At 41.4% G+C, this 16,972-nt stretch overlaps 1 protein-coding gene across 7 annotated transcripts in view; it reads left to right on the forward strand.

Moving 5' to 3' along the window:
- The window catches only part of PAK1 (p21 (RAC1) activated kinase 1), a 152,139-nt gene extending 141,411 nt beyond the window's left edge, over positions 1-10,728 (forward strand). For 6 of the 7 annotated variants that reach the window (XM_068556014.1, XM_068556017.1, XM_068556020.1 and 3 more), the window contains exons 12-15: positions 703-802; positions 1,844-2,040; positions 4,821-4,958; positions 9,416-10,728. In XM_068556014.1, the coding sequence (XP_068412115.1) occupies positions 703-802; positions 1,844-2,040; positions 4,821-4,958; positions 9,416-9,502 (522 nt within the window). In that variant the 3' untranslated portion in view covers positions 9,503-10,728. Of the gene's footprint in view, positions 1-702; positions 803-1,843; positions 2,041-4,820; positions 4,959-7,746; positions 7,790-9,409 lie in introns of all 7 variants that reach the window. The other variant, XM_068556021.1, reaches the window with a different exon arrangement.
- Positions 10,729-16,972: the final 6,244 nt, after the last annotated feature.

Genomic DNA, 16,972 nt, shown 5'->3' on the forward strand with positions numbered 1-16,972 from the left:
CATTTGCCAGTTCCAACCATTACCATAACTTAAAAAAAAAAAAAAATCACCTCTTCATGAATGACTTGTAAACATTTATTTCAAGTCCAGCCTCTCTACAGAACTCAAGATTCACATCTGCAGTGGCCTACCAGACATTAGTCTGCAAATGTTTATAGGAATATAAAAACCAGCATGCCCCAAACAGTACAAATTTATCTCCTCACCAAAATAAGATTATCCTCCTAAGTTCACTGCTTCTAATATCATTTCCATTTGTCTAGTTTCCCAAATGTGACTCTTATTTGTCACTTTCCTCCAGTTTTTTCATTACGAAATCCTTTCCATTCTTCCTCAGTATTTATTTATTTTTTATTGCCTCGGGTTCTTTGTCAAGGTGCTGATGTTCTGTAAACAACTCTAAAATACTTTGGAGGAACTCCTGTAGTTCAAGAAAACTATTATAAGCTATGTTGTAATACGATATGGTCAAGTATATTATAAGAAAGATATAAGGCAGCATGGAGTGTTAAAAGAATGCTTAGCTAGGAGACAGGAGACTAGGTTCCAGACCTGCCTCTTCCACTTATTTGGAGTAAGTCCTTTTACTCACTGGGGCCTCACTTTTGTTATCATCAAATGAGCAGGTTGGATTAGCGATTTTCTGTAAGTCTTCATATTGTATGTCCTTTCTTTCTCCCTCTGCCCACACCACTTCAATAGTGCCTGCAGGCTTTGGAGTTTCTGCATTCGAGCCAAGTTATTCATAGAGACATCAAGAGTGACAACATCCTGTTGGGAATGGATGGCTCTGTCAAGCTAAGTGAGTAGGAGTGGTAATACTTCTCTTCCCTGTGGGACCCTGTCTCCTCTGGGATGATAATCATATAAGAGTAGCTACAAGACTCACCAGGGAATCTGTATTTCCTTGGATATGCGAGTACTTTATATTACTCAGTACTATATAGGATGACATTTCTTTTTTTTTCCCACTCATTTATACATTCAGCCAAAAAAATTTACTGAATGCCCACTATGTGCTAGGACCCATGATGGGCACTGAGGATACTTTTGCCTGTATTTAAGTAGTTCTCAATCTAGTATGGGAAACACAAAATACATAATTAGAAGAAAGAGTTTAGTGTAACTTCTTTCATTCAGTCATTCATTCAGCAAACTTTTATTAAATGTCTGTTGTATGCTGGGCCCTCTGGGAATGAAAAAAATGAGTAAGAAGACATAGTCCTTCTTATTGAAGGCCTCATAATTAAATAAACATATAATTGCAATATAATGGGAATGAACTGCAGGCAGAACATTTTGTTCAAATGTGTAAGGACCAATAGTCCAGACAAACAGGTTGTGTCACAGGTGGATGGGCTGCTTATGGGAAGACTGTTAGCAGTCTCTGTGTTGGGGCACAGGGTGAGGAACTTATTAAAAGCAGGGCCATGCCTAGTTGTAGGTGATTAGGGTTTAAGTCCAGGACTCATGCCCAGGAAATAAAGCAAGGACCTAGTTACCAGATACTGATATATGGGAATGATTTTCAAGAAGAAAGCAGTACTGGGGCAAGTAATCAAGGTCAATGGGGGCGGCTTGGACTTTAATGCCTAGTGCTTCTGGTTTGAGGAGGGATAAAGAAGCCAGAGATGATATATGTTATGTTCCTCCTTCAGGGTTGAACAAGAGACAGGCTAAGGGCTGAAGGTGGCAGTTAAGTGATTCTAGCTTTGGAGAGACAAGGGATGCAGTGGCTAGGATGCAGGCAGAGCTTGATACCTAGGGGTAAGCACATAGTCAATATTTACAGAAGGAATACCCTACATATATATCCTTTCTGTCTTGTCTTTTCTTTTTCTAGCTGATTTTGGATTCTGTGCCCAGATCACCCCAGAGCAGAGCAAACGGAGCACTATGGTGGGAACACCGTACTGGATGGCACCAGAGGTTGTGACACGGAAGGCCTATGGGCCTAAGGTTGACATTTGGTCCCTGGGCATCATGGCCATCGAAATGATTGAAGGGGAGCCCCCATACCTTAATGAAAATCCTCTGAGAGTGAGTGTTACTAGGCCCATATCAAGATGTTTGGGCTGTTGGATTTCTCTTTTCTGGATAAAACTAGGCACTGTTGAATTTAAAGTATAAATGCTTAAAGAAAAGGTATATTAGCAGTCATTCATTCATTTATTCAATGATTATTTGAGTTCTTATCATGGGCAAGAAACTGTTCTACTGATAATAAATTAATATATAGTAACAGAAGATAAGAGCTGTGAAAAAAAAGCAGAGTAAGTGGCTTAAGAGAGTAAGGGGGGAAGGAGGGAGAAGTGTGCTATTTTAGTCTAGGTAGAGAATGAAGTCTTCTCTTATAAGTTATTTGAGGAGAAATCTGAAGAAAATAAAGTAGTGAGCCATGAGATTAATCTGACGTAAGAGTTTTCCAGGTGTCAAGTATATAAAGAACTTGTTTTGAGAACGTGCTTGATACATCCTAGGGAAAACCAAGGAGGCCAGTGTCCGTGAAGTGAGTGAACAGAGTGGACAAGGTTCTGTGTTAATTTGAAATGTTTATTAAACATCCAGGTGGAGATGCTGAGTAGAATTGGGCATAAGAGTTCAGAGTTCAAGGGTGAGAGGTCAGGACTCTAAATATAAATTTATTAGTAGGTTCATTTAAAAATCAGAGCTAGTTGATAATGAGATCACTCACCTAGGGAGTGAGGGGAGAGTACTGAGACCTGGGATACTGTCATGTTTACAGGTTAGAGGAGCTAGCAAAGTGGCCAATGAGTAGCCTTCCAGGTAGGAGAACTGAGAGAAGTGTCCTGGAGGCCAAGAGGACAAAGTGTTTCGAGAAGGAGGATGGATCACTGTGTCAAACCTGACTGATAGGTTGCATTTAAGATTATGCTAAGAAATGATCATTAGATTTGCCAGTGTGAAGGTTATTGATGACTTTGACAATCAGTTTCACTGGAGTGATAGGAATGAAAGCCTAATTAGAGTAAATTCACCAGAGTGGGCAAAGTTGAGATGGCATGTGTAAGCAGTTAGTTTTTACTTTTCATTTTTGTTTTCTTTTAAAGGAGTTTTGCTTTAAGGTAAGGAGTTTTGTTAAGGTAACAGTGGAGCAATATCTTAAAGTGGAGTCGAGGGAGGGTTTGTTTGTTTGTTTGTTTATTTATGGCTGTGTTGTGTCTTCGTTGCTGCACGTGGGCTTTCTCTAGTTGCAAAGAGCGGGGGCTACTCTTTGTTGTGGTGCGTGGGCTTCTCATTGGGGTGGCTTCACTTGTTGCGGAGCACAGGCTCTAGGTGCGCAGGCTTCAGTAGTTGTGGCATGCAGGCTCAGTAGTTGTGGCTCGCGGGCTCTAGAGTGCAGGCTCAGTAGTTGTGGCGCGCGGGCTTAGTTGCTCTGCAGCATGTGGTATCTTCCCGGACCAGGGCTCAAACCCGTCTACCCTGCATTGGCAGGTGGATTCTTAACCACTGTGCCACCAGCGAAATCCCTTTTTTTTTTTTAAGATGATATTATTATAGCATGTTTTTGTGCAGATGGGACTGATCTAGTGGAGAGGAAAATGGTCATGTACAAGAGAGAAGTGACATCTGTAAGAGTGATGTCCTTAAGTAGATGAGGGGGGTTGGATCAAGTACTGAAGTAAAGAGCATTAGATTAGAATATGCACAATTTATCCATTGTAATAGGAGAGGGAAAGCAGGGTACGTGAATACAGATGCAAGTAGGTTGGTAATTTTGATCATGGGCAAATGTGAGAGTTATTTTTATTGCTTTCATTTTGTTGTTTATTCCAACCTCCCATTCAGTGCAGGAATTCCCTGTGCATTGTCATTGATAGGCGGTCATCTAATCTTAGTTGGATACCTCTTCGATAGCTCTGATTATTGAAAAGTGCTTTAGTGTACCAAACTAAAACTACCTTCATAGTTTCTACCCTCGGCCCCCAGTTTTGCCCTGTGGATCCACATGCCACTCATCTTCTTTCACCTTAGAATGGCCTTGAAAATGATATCAGTAGGGCGTGACAGAAATAAGACTGGGAGTAGAGTCAGAGGACATAAACTTGTGTAAACAGCATGATTCCAGGCATATCTCTTTATGTTTCTGGACTTTATCTGTGAAATGGGGATGATAATTCTTGCCCTGCCTATTACCCAGAGTTATTGTGGTCATTAAATGAGACAGTATTTGTGTAAACACTTTATGAATTAAAGTGCTGAGTGCTTTAAAAGGTTTAGTTTCACTGTGTTTTTCTTTACCTTTCCCAGGAGATGCTTCATGTTAGGGGACCAGGATGGCAACAGTGAAACAGATTGCTCCTTTACAGAACACTTCCTTTATATATATTTCTGTCCTGCTAGAAGAGATCAGTTTTTAGATGACTGAAGTGACGGCACCAGGAATAATTTCCTTCAGCAAATGGGCAGGTGTTTAACTCATCAGGCTAAATGAATAATAAACCATTTAGATCTATAATCAAGGATAATAATAAACCCTTGGGTCAGTAACACACTTCATAAGCTTACAAAGTGCTTTTAATATACTGTCTTGTTTTATTTTTCAGACATGTGAGATAGGCACTATTATCATCCCTGTTTTACAGATGAGAAAGTTGGAAGTTCACTGGCTTGCACCTGGTTACATGGCCTTTAAATGTTAAACCTGACCCTTAACTCATATTCTTTCCAGTATACCAAAGCTGCCCCTTTGTGTTCTGAAGGCAGAAAGCAGCTGACCATATTTCTAGAGGGCCTGTCTGGGGACCAAGAGAGAACCTCAGTTGGATCCCAAGGCAATTCTCTGTTTGTATTGCCAGGCCTTGTACCTCATCGCCACCAATGGGACCCCGGAGCTTCAGAACCCAGAGAAGCTGTCAGCTATCTTCCGAGACTTTCTGAACCGCTGTCTTGAAATGGATGTGGAGAAGAGAGGTTCAGCTAAAGAGCTGTTGCAGGTAACTGTCCCTATGCAGGGAAGCACCTAATTCGAGAAATCACTAAACCAAGGCTTTTTTTGCTTCATTTTTGTCTGTGAGGTACTGGCTGTTATAGAACTAAGCTTCTCTCCTAGCACATCCCATGCTCAATTTGTATTCCTAGTTCCCTCATCTTTATCCCTGGGCCTTTGCTCATGTTATTCCCTCAGGCTCTTCTTCAGCCTATTAAAACTCTGTACATTCTCCTAGGCTGTATCTTATAGAGTTACTTTCTGAGCTCCTGTTGAGCTTTGCTTGTATCTTCCTTTGGTGCCTGTTTTGTTCTGCCTGAATTAGTCTGGCAGAGTTTGAGTGAGTCTTAATGAGAAGAAACTCTTTGATGTTCAAATCTTATACAAGTTATATTTTACTGGGATAAGCTCAAGAGATAGATTTTCAGTAAAGGATATCAGAGGGCATTAGTTTAGAGGATAGTTAGTGCAGCTTTTCAAGTCTTCCCAGTTTCTTCATTGGAAACCCTCTCAGATGGTGGGGATGATAGTCTGCTTCTTTGTTTGTTTGTTTGTTTATAAAGTTTTTGGCTGCACCACGCAGCACGTGGGATCTTAGTTCCCTGACCAGGGATCGAACCCACGCCCCCTGCAGTGGAAGCACAGAGTCCTAACCAATGGACTGCCAGGGAAGTCCCATATAGTCTGCTTGTTTGGAGTAAGATCCTGCCAGGCTCTGGGGAACCTGGAGCTGGGGGTTTACCAAGCCTTTTATACTCCACCAGCTTAATCCTGAAATTACAGCATAATTATTTCATATGGTTGTAAAAACTGCTTTTAGCTGACCACATTATTTGTATTTAACATTTATGTCTCGGGTACAATTTCTCATTACTAGTGTTATTTTACTACAGTGCCAACTGGTGATGTAATAAGTATCACATGCAACTTAATGACAGTGATTAATTTGTAGGCTTTCATAGTCAGTTACTGTATTATGAGGACTAAGAGCAACTGGTCAGGGCAGGGCAGGACCTACCATACTGCACCACATTAAAGTTAGCTATGAACAATTCTGTGTTTCTTACTAGATTATAACTTCTATCTTATTAATCTCTTATCTCCTCTTATACCTGAGACCTGACTCAAAATAGGTGTTCAGTGGGAGAAAACATTTGCAAGTGATATGACTGATAAAGGGTTAATATCCAAACTATATAAACAGCTCATACAACTCAGCAAAAAAAACCCCAAACAACCCAGTTAAAAAATGGGCAGAAGACCTGAATAGACATTTTTCCAAAGAGGAAATGCAGATGGTCAACAGGCACATGAAAAGATGCTCAACATCGCTAAGCATCAGGGAAATGCAAATCAAAACCACAATGAGATATCACCTCATATCTGCCAGAATGGCTATCATCAAAAAGAACACAAATAATAAATGCTGGAGAGGGTATGGAGAAAAGGGAACCGTCCTACATTCTTGGTGGGAATGTAAATTGGTGCAGCCGATATGGAAAACAGTATGGAGGTTTCTCAAAAAACTCAAAATAGAACTACCATATGACCTAGTGGTTCCACTCCTGGGTATATATATGAAAGAAACAAAAGCACTAATTTGAAAAGATACATGCAGCCCAATATTCATAGCAGCATTATTTACAATTGCCAAGATATGGAAGCAACCTAAGTGTCCATCAACAGATGAATGGATAAAGAATATTCCATATAGTGGAATACTACTCAACCATAAAAAGAATGAAATCTTGCCATTTATAACAACATGGATGGACTTGGAGGATACTATGCCAAGTGAAGTAAGTCAGAGAAAAACAAATACCGTATGCTAACACATATATGCGGAATCTAAAAAAAAAATGGTTCTGAAGAACCAAGGGGCAGGACGGGAATAAAGACACAGACCTACTACAGAATGGACTTGAGGACACGGGGAGGGGGAAGGGTAAGCTGGGACGAAGTGAGAGAGTAGCATGGACATATATACACTACCAGATGTAAAATAGATAGCTAGTGGGAAGCAGCTGCGTCGCACAGGGAGATCAGCTCAGTGCTTTGTGACCACCTAGAGGGGTGGCATAGGGAGGGTGGGAGGCAGACGCAAGAGGGAGGGGATATGGGGATATATGTATACGTATAGCTGATTCATTTTGTTATACAGCGGAAACTAACACACCATTGTAAAGCAATTATACTCCAATAAAGATATTTAAAAAATTGTGAATCACTATATTGTACACCTGTAACTTATATAACATTGTACATCAGCTATACTTCAATAAAATATAGGTATTCAGAAAATACTTGTTGAATTAAATGGGATTGCTTAAACCTTCATTGAAATGTTACCCTCTGGAATATATTTAGCATCTCTTTGTAATCAGAGTAACTGACTACAGAGCACTGGTCTATTAGATATGAGATCTGAGTTCTGCCAAGTGTAACCCATTAGTTTCTAGCATCCTTTGGGAATAAAACCCCCTTATAACAGGCAGTATAATATAGGATCCTTTGCCTTTTATATGAGGTTTGTTTCTGAAAACCCTAAGCTTTGGGAAATGTGCAAATACTATTCTAAGCCTCAAGATGATATTGTTAATTAGGTATTAAAATATAGTTATTGAAAGATGAATGCCTTCTAGAGTTTCCTTCCTGATATAATAATATAACTACTAATAAATACATTATGTTGAATTTTTACCGTATTCTAGGCACTAAGCACTTTATATATTTTTTCATCTATTCTTTTTAATAACCTTGTGAGTTAATAGATTCTTGTTTTCCCATTTCTACAGTTGAGGAAACTGAGGTTTCAAGTGTTTAGTAACTTTTCCATGATTATGTAGCTGATAAGCAGTGGATCCAGGATTTCAACCTATGTCTGTTTGGCTTTCAAGTGTGTATGCTCTTGGCCACTGCTTGGCTCAGAGAGTGTTAAAACTTGAAAGACCTTAGGGCTTATCTCGTCTGCTTTGTTCATTACACGGAGAAGGAAACTGAGGCCTCCCAGTTGGGTGTTGGATCATGCTGCTTTCTCAACTGAGAGGGGAGTTGTATAAACATGTGATCTGAGAACACTGACTCTTTAATTTGTTATTGTACATTGTAAATATTCAAAACCATGACTTTCAGAGTCTCAAATCACGAAAGCTTCACATCTTTGTCTCCTGTGAAAACACATATGTGGACAGAAATACATAGGGTTTTATGTTTGAATTCATATCTTCATGATTTAGCCAAGATCTTTTATTCCTTTTGTAGTAATAGTAACTTCTTGTTCTCAGTACCTCTTTATATCCTATCTCTGTCCAAAAAGAAGTTGAAGCACTTCCAGCAAAGAATATGTGTAAATATGTCTATATGTGTGTGTGTGTATACATATACAATATGATTAATAAAAGAGACTTAGGATGGCAGAAGAATCAAATATGCTAATCATTTCAGTTAAATAGTTTTGTTTAAACATCAGATTTGGTTCTTAGTTTCCTGGTAGCGAGGACAGAAAAGGAAATATGTTAGTTCCTATGTTTCTTATCAAATGGAAGAAACATCCTGCATCCTCAAGACACAAAGCTTTTTCATTAGTAAATGTAAGAGAAGTCATTTTTAGTTAAGAGGCTCTGAGTTACATAAAGAATTGTTTTCCATAATGTTTTTTACTGAAAACATAAAAATAGGTTTCATATGGTGTTTTCTCCAAAATGGTCTTCTTTAATAGTTGTGGGTGTGGCCCAAAGTACAGCCCAGTGAAAGTGGTTTGGGAAAGAACCAAGCCATTGAAGTCCTTCCTGGGTTAATTAGCCTTACTAGATTCAAGGCTAGAACAACAAATTCCTAGATCAGTGCTCCTGAAATGCAGTATTGCAATGTACCATTGGGTCATGATCAATTAATGACCTTCCCTCTGAGCTGATTATTATTCTGATTATCACCATAGTTTGGTCTTACCTAATATAAAATGGAATCATACAATATGAACTCTCTTGGGTCTGGCTTCTTTCATGCAACATAATGTCTGTGGGATTGATCCTGTTGTTAGTGTATCAATTATTTATTCTTTTTTATTGCTCTAATTTTTGTGTAGTATTATATAAATATAATATTATTCATTCTTCCATTATCTTGGACATTTGGGTTCTTTTCATTTATGACTGTCATAAGTAAAGTTCCTATGAGCATTTTTGTGTGTGTCTTCTGGTGGATTCACAAGCTCATTTCTCTTGGAAATATATCTAGAAGTGGAATTGCTGGGATAGACGTGTATTTAGCTGTAGGTACATACTGCCAAACAGTTCTCCAAAATGATATGTTATCTTTTAAAGATGTCCTTCAATTTGGGGATGATGATCTGAAGCTCTCCAGGCAGCACCTTGTGCAAACATGGATGCCCTTAACATCTTGTAATGGTTGCTGAGGAAGAATGGTAAATTGTCATGTGTCTTTTGTTCTTTTTCTCCTCTTTAGCATCAGTTCCTGAAGATTGCCAAGCCCCTCTCCAGCCTCACTCCACTGATCGCTGCAGCAAAGGAGGCAACCAAGAACAATCACTAAAACCACGTCACCCCAGCCTCATTGTGCCAAGGCTTCTGTGAAATAAATGCTCATTTCGGAAATTCCAGCCCCTGATGCTCTTCCTTGTCTTGCTCCTCCCCTTTCCTGATCTAGTGCTCTCAAGACTTTGATCCTTGAAAACCATGTGTCCAGCATTGAAGAGAACTGCAATTGACTAATCGGATGATGGCCATTTTAAAATAAGGAATTTGCTCCCAATCTGTGGATGTGAGGGTAGTTTATGATCAAGGGCTTATATGAATAAACCCTTGGACTCCTATTTCTACATAGCAAAATCCTTCCCCCCACCAATCAGTTCTTGACTGTATAAATTTTTGGCTTTATAACATCAATTTGCAGTCGGTTGAGATTTTTCTTTAGTGCTTGCTTTTCTATTTCAAAACTGCCCAAACACACTGTTGTACTTGAAAATTGGAACAGCTTGAGGAATGCCATGGGGGTTGATATTCTTCCAGGGACATGAAATGGCTCTTTTTTCTGGACCATGACTTTGGCACAGCTGATCCTGATATGGGAGGGAGAGCTACCACATTTTTCTTTGTGTATGCTTCTAGCAGCTGTTTGGGAGGATCTTGACCCAATAGTGTTCCCCACGCTATTTCTAGTGAGATAGTCTTGGCTATGTAGCAGCTTTTGACTCCCTAAACCCCCCTAGGCTGCTGCCCTCATTCTGTCCTTGTTTAGAACATTGAGAGGTTTCCTAGGGCACATGCTGGGTGAGAGCAGTGTGAAAAGTCAGGAAAAAAAAAATTTAGCTGCTTTTAGAACAAGGCTGGGCATTAGCACCTGTCCAGCTATACCAATGTGATGTTTCAAGAACTCAGCCTCTTTTTCCATCAGCAATAAGGAGCTAAAAGATTAACTCAGATCTTCTGATGGCCTGAATCTTTGGGTCAAAGGGAACGATCTCCAAACCTGAGACTACGTGTTAGTTTTGGATGGATTTGTTTGCCTGAGATGATAGTCTGCCAGCTGTGAGGGGACCCTGTTTTTACAATGCATGGCCAAGCTCTCTGCAAATGGAAATGCCTGCACTGGGTGTTGGGGATGTTTGCTACCTCCTGCTATCTTTGTGGTTTTGGTCCTCCCATTATGGTAGGACCACTGGCCAGCATTATGGCTTGTCATGTCATCCCCAATGGCTACCTTGTCATGCTCTGAGGTACTACTGCCTCTGCAGCACAAGTTTTACTTCCTTCAATAAAAGGAGATGAAAATATTCTACTTGGAGTATGCCTTTCTTTGTTTCTTTCCTTCCTTTTCCCCTTCCTTTCTTTTCTAATTTTTTATTTTGATATTTTGAAAGTTAAGAAAAAAAAAATTTTTTTTTTTCTTCCGGAATCATTTGAGATTAAGTTGCAGATAAGCTGCCCCTTTACCACTATATACTTCAATGTGTATTCTTTATTCTTAACACTTTAAAATATAATTTAATTAAGAGAAATGGGCCAAAAATGTTCGTATATTATAAGGTATTGGCTTAGGCAGTTGTGGCGGGTGAGAAGTCCCATGATCTGCATCTGCAAGTTGGAGACCCATGAAAGCCAGTGGTGTAGTTTGAAGGCCAGACAGCCAGAGAGCCATGGTGTAGATTCTAGTCCAAGTCTGATGCCTGAAAACCAGGAGCACTGAGGGTGGGAGAAGATCAATGTCCCAGTTGTATAGTCAGACAGAGATCAATGTCCCAGCTGTATAGTCAGGCAGAGAGCAGCCTTCCTCTCCCTTTTTGTTCTATTCAGGCCATCAGCTAATTGGATGATGCCCACATTGGGGAGGGCCATCTGCTTTATTCAGTCCATCAATTCAAATGCTAAACTCTTCTGGATACACCCTCAAAGACACACCCAGAAATAACATTGAACCAGATAATGGGCTTCCCATGGCCCAGACAAGTTGACAGAATTAACCATCACACTCCCCATCCCCACCTCCAAGTGAAGGAGGTAACTCCAGCAAGGACTGAGTGAGCCAACAACTATTATAATGCTATGTGGTTATGGCTTTTAGATTAAGGGGTCAAAAGTGATGATTGGTGACCCCCGATATTGTCTTACGAAAAAAAAATACACAGGCACAGGAGATCCTCCATGCAGTTACTGAAAGGACAAGTACAATTGGATTGCTTATGTATAAGGTAGAAGGAATGTTAGATGATGGTATGGCCCATCAGAAGACAGGAATGATGAAGACCCAAAGATTGTACCTCCTTACTTTGAGATTGCAGAAGTAAACTGGTTAGTCTGATGAGGGCTGAGGAATTGTTAGTTAATTACCCCTCTGGAATCTTAGAGTTATCTGATTGGTTGGGTTTTAAAACCCCAGCATTGGCTGTCCTGTGAAATTTCCAACACTCAATTTAAGCATTAGAGGGAATGACTGTTTATGGGGCCCACCTGGGCACAAAAGCAGTTCCATGTCCCCTCCTTTCTTATTTGCAGGATCAAGGCTTCAGCCTTCTAGACCTTACTGAGTTCCAAAGAGCGGATTAAACAGTTTTAATCAGTGAAGTAAGGAAATGCAGAAACAAAGGAGGAACAATCAAGAAACTGTAGTGCAGGACTTCCTTGGCGGTCCAGTGGTTAAGACTCCACACTTCTAACGCAGGGGGTGTGGGTTCGATCCCTGGCTGGGGAACTAAGATCCCACATGCTGTGCAGTGCAGCCAAAAACAAAGAAACTGTAATGTAGCCATTAAAGCAGGATCCTGGTTCCTCCTCAAGGGATATACATAACAACATCTTTGAGTTCTTCTGCAGGAACTAAGGGCCCCATGCAGGTGGAGGATGGTTCAGGCTGAGCGCAAGATTCCTGGAACATCAACCTGTTACCTCACCACCAACCAATCAGAAGAAGTCACACAACCCTGCAGCCCTCACCCCAAATTTTGCCTGTAAAAACTTTTCTCCAAAAACCATTGGGGGGTTCGGGGTTTTTGAGCACCAGCCACCTGTTCTCCTTGCTTGGCTCTGCAATAAGCCTTTCTCTGCTCCAGACTCTGATGTTTCGGTTTGTTTGGCCTTACTGTGTGTCTGGCACTCAAGCTTTTATTTAGTAACATTTACTACTGCTATATCTAGCCATCCACTCAGATAATGGAATATTCTTCATGTCCATGCAGCTTAACCGCATATTTCCATGCCTTTCCTTGCCTGCAGAGTGTGGAAACAGAACTCTGAAACTCTACTCATAGACAATCGCTGCTTGTCTAATTCTATATGAGTACTGAACACATCTGTCCCCTATGTGTTAGTTTTCTATTACTGCATAACAAATTACCACAAACATCGTGGCTTAAAACAACACAAATTATCTCACAGTTTCTATAGGTCAGAAGTTGGAGCATGATGTGGCTGTGTTACTGAATCAGGTCCGTCTGGTTGCCGCTCAAAAATCAATACTGGAGAGAGAGAGACAGATGTTGGTAGAAAGGAAAGTTGCTTTTAATCAGAATGCCAGCAATCCGGAGAGCTGGTGGATTCATTGTCCCCCCCCAAAACCATCTCCAAAGGTTCTGCTCAGCCATGAAAGTTTTTAAAGGGAAAAAGGGACATAATCTCAGTTAATCGTTGAGATGGAGGTCAGAGTCGTTGCCATCCCACACTGTGCAGGCTTGTGTGCTGGCTTGTTGACTTGTGATTTTTCTTAAGATGCTATCTTGTTCACAGAGTTTGTTCACAATATTACTGAAGGGGAACCTAGGGAAGAGATCTGGTCATCTGTTAATTACTTCATTTCTACTACTTTGATCTACGGAAAGAACCAACAGATTAGACAAGGTATTGTGTGATCAAAAGATTTGAAAGGTGTGCTAGGGCCAGAGATGAGTAGAGCATGGGGGTGCCTGGTTTAAGGTTAGTGACAAGACAAAAGGGTGCCTCCTGCAGAGAGCTTTTTCCTGCAAAGAGCTCTTTCCTGCCAAAAGCTGCTTACAAATCCCCGCTTGTCAGAACATCGTTCCATTTCTATGGGATTATGAGTGAAGGTCGGGCTTCTGTAACTTCTTCACGCTGACATAGGGCATCATGTTCTTAGAGTGGGAGATGTTGACGTGGGTCTGTACCATCTCTTTGCTGACCATTGTAGTTGCTCATTTACATATAAAGGCAGAACAAGCTAAATTATTTTGATGCCCACAAAGATATAGATTATTATGAGCAATAGTGTTAATCCCATTCTCTTAAGGCCAGTTCTTGGAATTGTGCTAGCCATAGATTCAATATTGCTCAAGATGGAGCAGTTTACGTCATGGCTGCAGTCTGATCATCATGCAGTTAGCTTTTTCCCTCTGGTGGCAGTTACAGTGTCTGTAAAACAACTCAGGAATGTGCATCAGACACTGAGTCTGTGATTCTATTGTCCTAATCATTAGCTGCTTGAGCCTACTCGACTCAGGAAGGCCTGGAGACTTCAGCTTTTCTATAAAGAAGAGGCAGGAGACATAGAGGGGATTTGTACTTGGGAGGGGGGTGCGGGGTTCTGCTCTGTTCCACCCGGTTTTTCTGTTCAAGGTCTCATCAGGTTGAAAGTCCAGGTGTTAGCCAGGGCTGTAGTTCGCGTAGGGCTTGGAGTCATCTTCCAGGCTCACTGGTTGTTGGTAGAATTCATTTTCTTGTAGGACTGAGGTCCTCATTTTCTTTTCTTTTCTTTTTTCTTTTTTAAATTTATTTATTTTGGCTGCATTGGGTCATCGTTGCTGTGTGCAGGCTTTCTCTAGTTGTAGCGAGCAGGGGCTACTCTTTGTTACGGTGCATGGGCTTCTCACTGCTGTGGCTTCTCTTGTTGTGGAGCACGGGCTCTAGGCGCGTGGGCTTCAGTAGTTGTGGCACACAGCCTCAGTAGTTGTGGTTCACAGGCTCAGTAGTTGTGGCGCATGGGCTTAGTTGCTCCGCGGCATGTAGGATCTTCCCGGACCAGGGCTCGAACCCATGTCCCCTGCATTGGCAGGCGGATTCTTTACCACTGCGCCACCAGGGAAGTTCCTGAGGTGCTCATTTTCTTGCTAGCTGTCAGCGGAGGACCCAGCTCCTAGAGGCTGCCTGAAGTTTCTTGCCACATGGCCCCCATAGGCAATTCATAAAATGAATGTTTGCTTTCTTCTATACCAGCTAGAACATAGCTCTTTGACATCCACTTTGGCAACTAGCCAGAGAAAACTGCTTTTAAAGGGCTTACATGATTAGGTCAGCCTTATTTAGATAATCACCCTATCTTAAAGTCAACTGATTTGGGAACTTAATTACACCTGCAAAATCCCTTCACTATAGTACGTATATTACTGTTTGATTGAACAACTGGGAAAAGGTACACATATACCAAAGGCAGGGAATATTAGGGGGCTGTCTTAGTCTGTTTGGGCTGCTATAACAAAATACCGCAGACTGGGTAGCTTATAAACAACAGAAATTTATTTCTCACGGTTCTGGAGGCTAGGAAGTCTAAGATCATGGTGTCAGTATGGTCAGGTCCTGGTGAAGGCCCTCTTCTAGGTTGCAGACTGCCAATTTCTCTCTGTGTCCTCACATAGTGGAAGGGGCTAGGGAGCTCTATGGGGTCTCTTTTATAAGAGCACTAATCACATTCATCAGGGCTCCACCTTCATGACCTAAGCACCTCCAAAGGGCTCACCTCCTAATACCGTCACATTGGGCATTAGGATTCCAACATATGAATTTGGGGGAGAGGGACACATTCAGACCATGGAAGGGCCATCTTAGAATTCTGCCCAGCAAACCCTGCAAGGGTCTATATGCTCTCAGCCATCTGTTAGGGACCCAGGAGTTAGGGGATGGGGAAATAACTGGAGTAGTACATGGACCTGAACCTAGATGTTCCTTTCTACACCTCTGCGCTTTTTCCTAAACCCTGATTCTCTTGGTAGTTGGGAAGTCTGCACAATACCCTGTACTAAGAGTGGGCAGATCCAACCTGAAGGCACTGCTACGCCATGAGGCTGGGTAGTGGTGGCCCGTCCAACTGAGGTCACAGTAATATCTTTATCCTGCATTTGATATTATTGTAAACCTTGCCACCTAGCATTGTGCTAGGTGTCCTCACCTCTGGGTGTAAGTAAATGCAGTCCAACTACTATGGGACCATGGAGCAAGGAGATTGGTGGTGATGGGGCTACTCCTGGGTTCCTGTTAAGGTGATTATGCTGGGCCAGTTATAGATGTTTTCAGAAGAAGCCTCTCACCAGAAATAAGGGAATACCTGAAACCATGGGAGACATTTGGAGGAAGTACATACTATCTTATACTTGGATCCCTTTGGGACGATTGTCACCCAGGCCACCCCATTCTTCCACGCATCCCTTATTGACAGTGGCTCCTTTGCTAATCTGTCACAATGATGAATCAGTCATCAGTTACTGGATGCAGCAAAGGGAGCTTGAAGCACTTCAGTGTTTCCTAACACTTATCTACTCCCAGTTTCCTATGTTACTCCATTGAATTATACTACCCACTTCCTGCCTATGAAATTGACTGTGAACAATGGACACTTAAGTTCCATGTTTAGTTCTTTCCCTACCTCCTGGGATGACAAGATTCTTGGTGATCGGGAAAGCCTTGGGAGCAATCCTACAGGTCTTGGTTAGTTTTTATTCAAGCCCTGTAACTATGAATGTTAACTTTAACTACACACAATGTACACACATACACCCAAACACACACACACAACAATGGACTGCATAATATGCCCTTCCTAGGCTATTTTCCTGTGTGGTCAAATGGCTGTCACCTGTTTCCCTCCATTGACCATGACCTAGAACCTGAGGTGATAACCTAGCTGTTTCACGTTTTCTGTGATTCTCTGGCCCATAGCCACCACCTGGCTGAGATGTAAAGGAGAAAACTTCCCAGTTGGCAGTGGCGGGGAGGGCTAGGAGACATTACATAGTCTTACTCCTGGTTGGGGGTAATTGAGGCTGAAGACAGTAGGAAATCTGCCAGTTATGCTATAGCTTAAGAGACCACTCTAGTCACTGAGTGGATTAGCCTGGATTCCTTAGCCAGGATGATTTTATTTTTATTTATTATTGTTATTATTATTACTGTTATTTTAACCAGGTGGATTTAGATCACAGAACTGATCTTCATAATCTTATAGCCAAAGGGCTGTCTGTGCCCTAATCAACACATCCTGTTTTTGTGGATCATGATTAGTGGCAAGTAGAATAATCTGTATTCTGCATATGGGGAAAGGCACTATAGTTATCCAACGTACCCCAGTCAGAACTCTGGTACCTCATTTCTTGTCTAAGCTCCCTTAGCCCCTGATTTAGGAAAGGACTATTCATGGCTTTCCTTTTTCCAGAGATTTTCAAAGTGTGGCACCTGCCCCAGCAACATTAGCATTATCTGAGAACTCTTGCAAATTCTCAGAGACCTCCGTGGATCTGCATTCTGCAGATGAGCCCTCAAGGCGATTCCAACAGCTCAACTTTGAGAA

This window comes from Eschrichtius robustus, chromosome 11 (genome assembly GCF_028021215.1).
Source record: "Eschrichtius robustus isolate mEscRob2 chromosome 11, mEscRob2.pri, whole genome shotgun sequence".
Taxonomy (NCBI): domain Eukaryota; kingdom Metazoa; phylum Chordata; class Mammalia; order Artiodactyla; family Eschrichtiidae; genus Eschrichtius; species Eschrichtius robustus.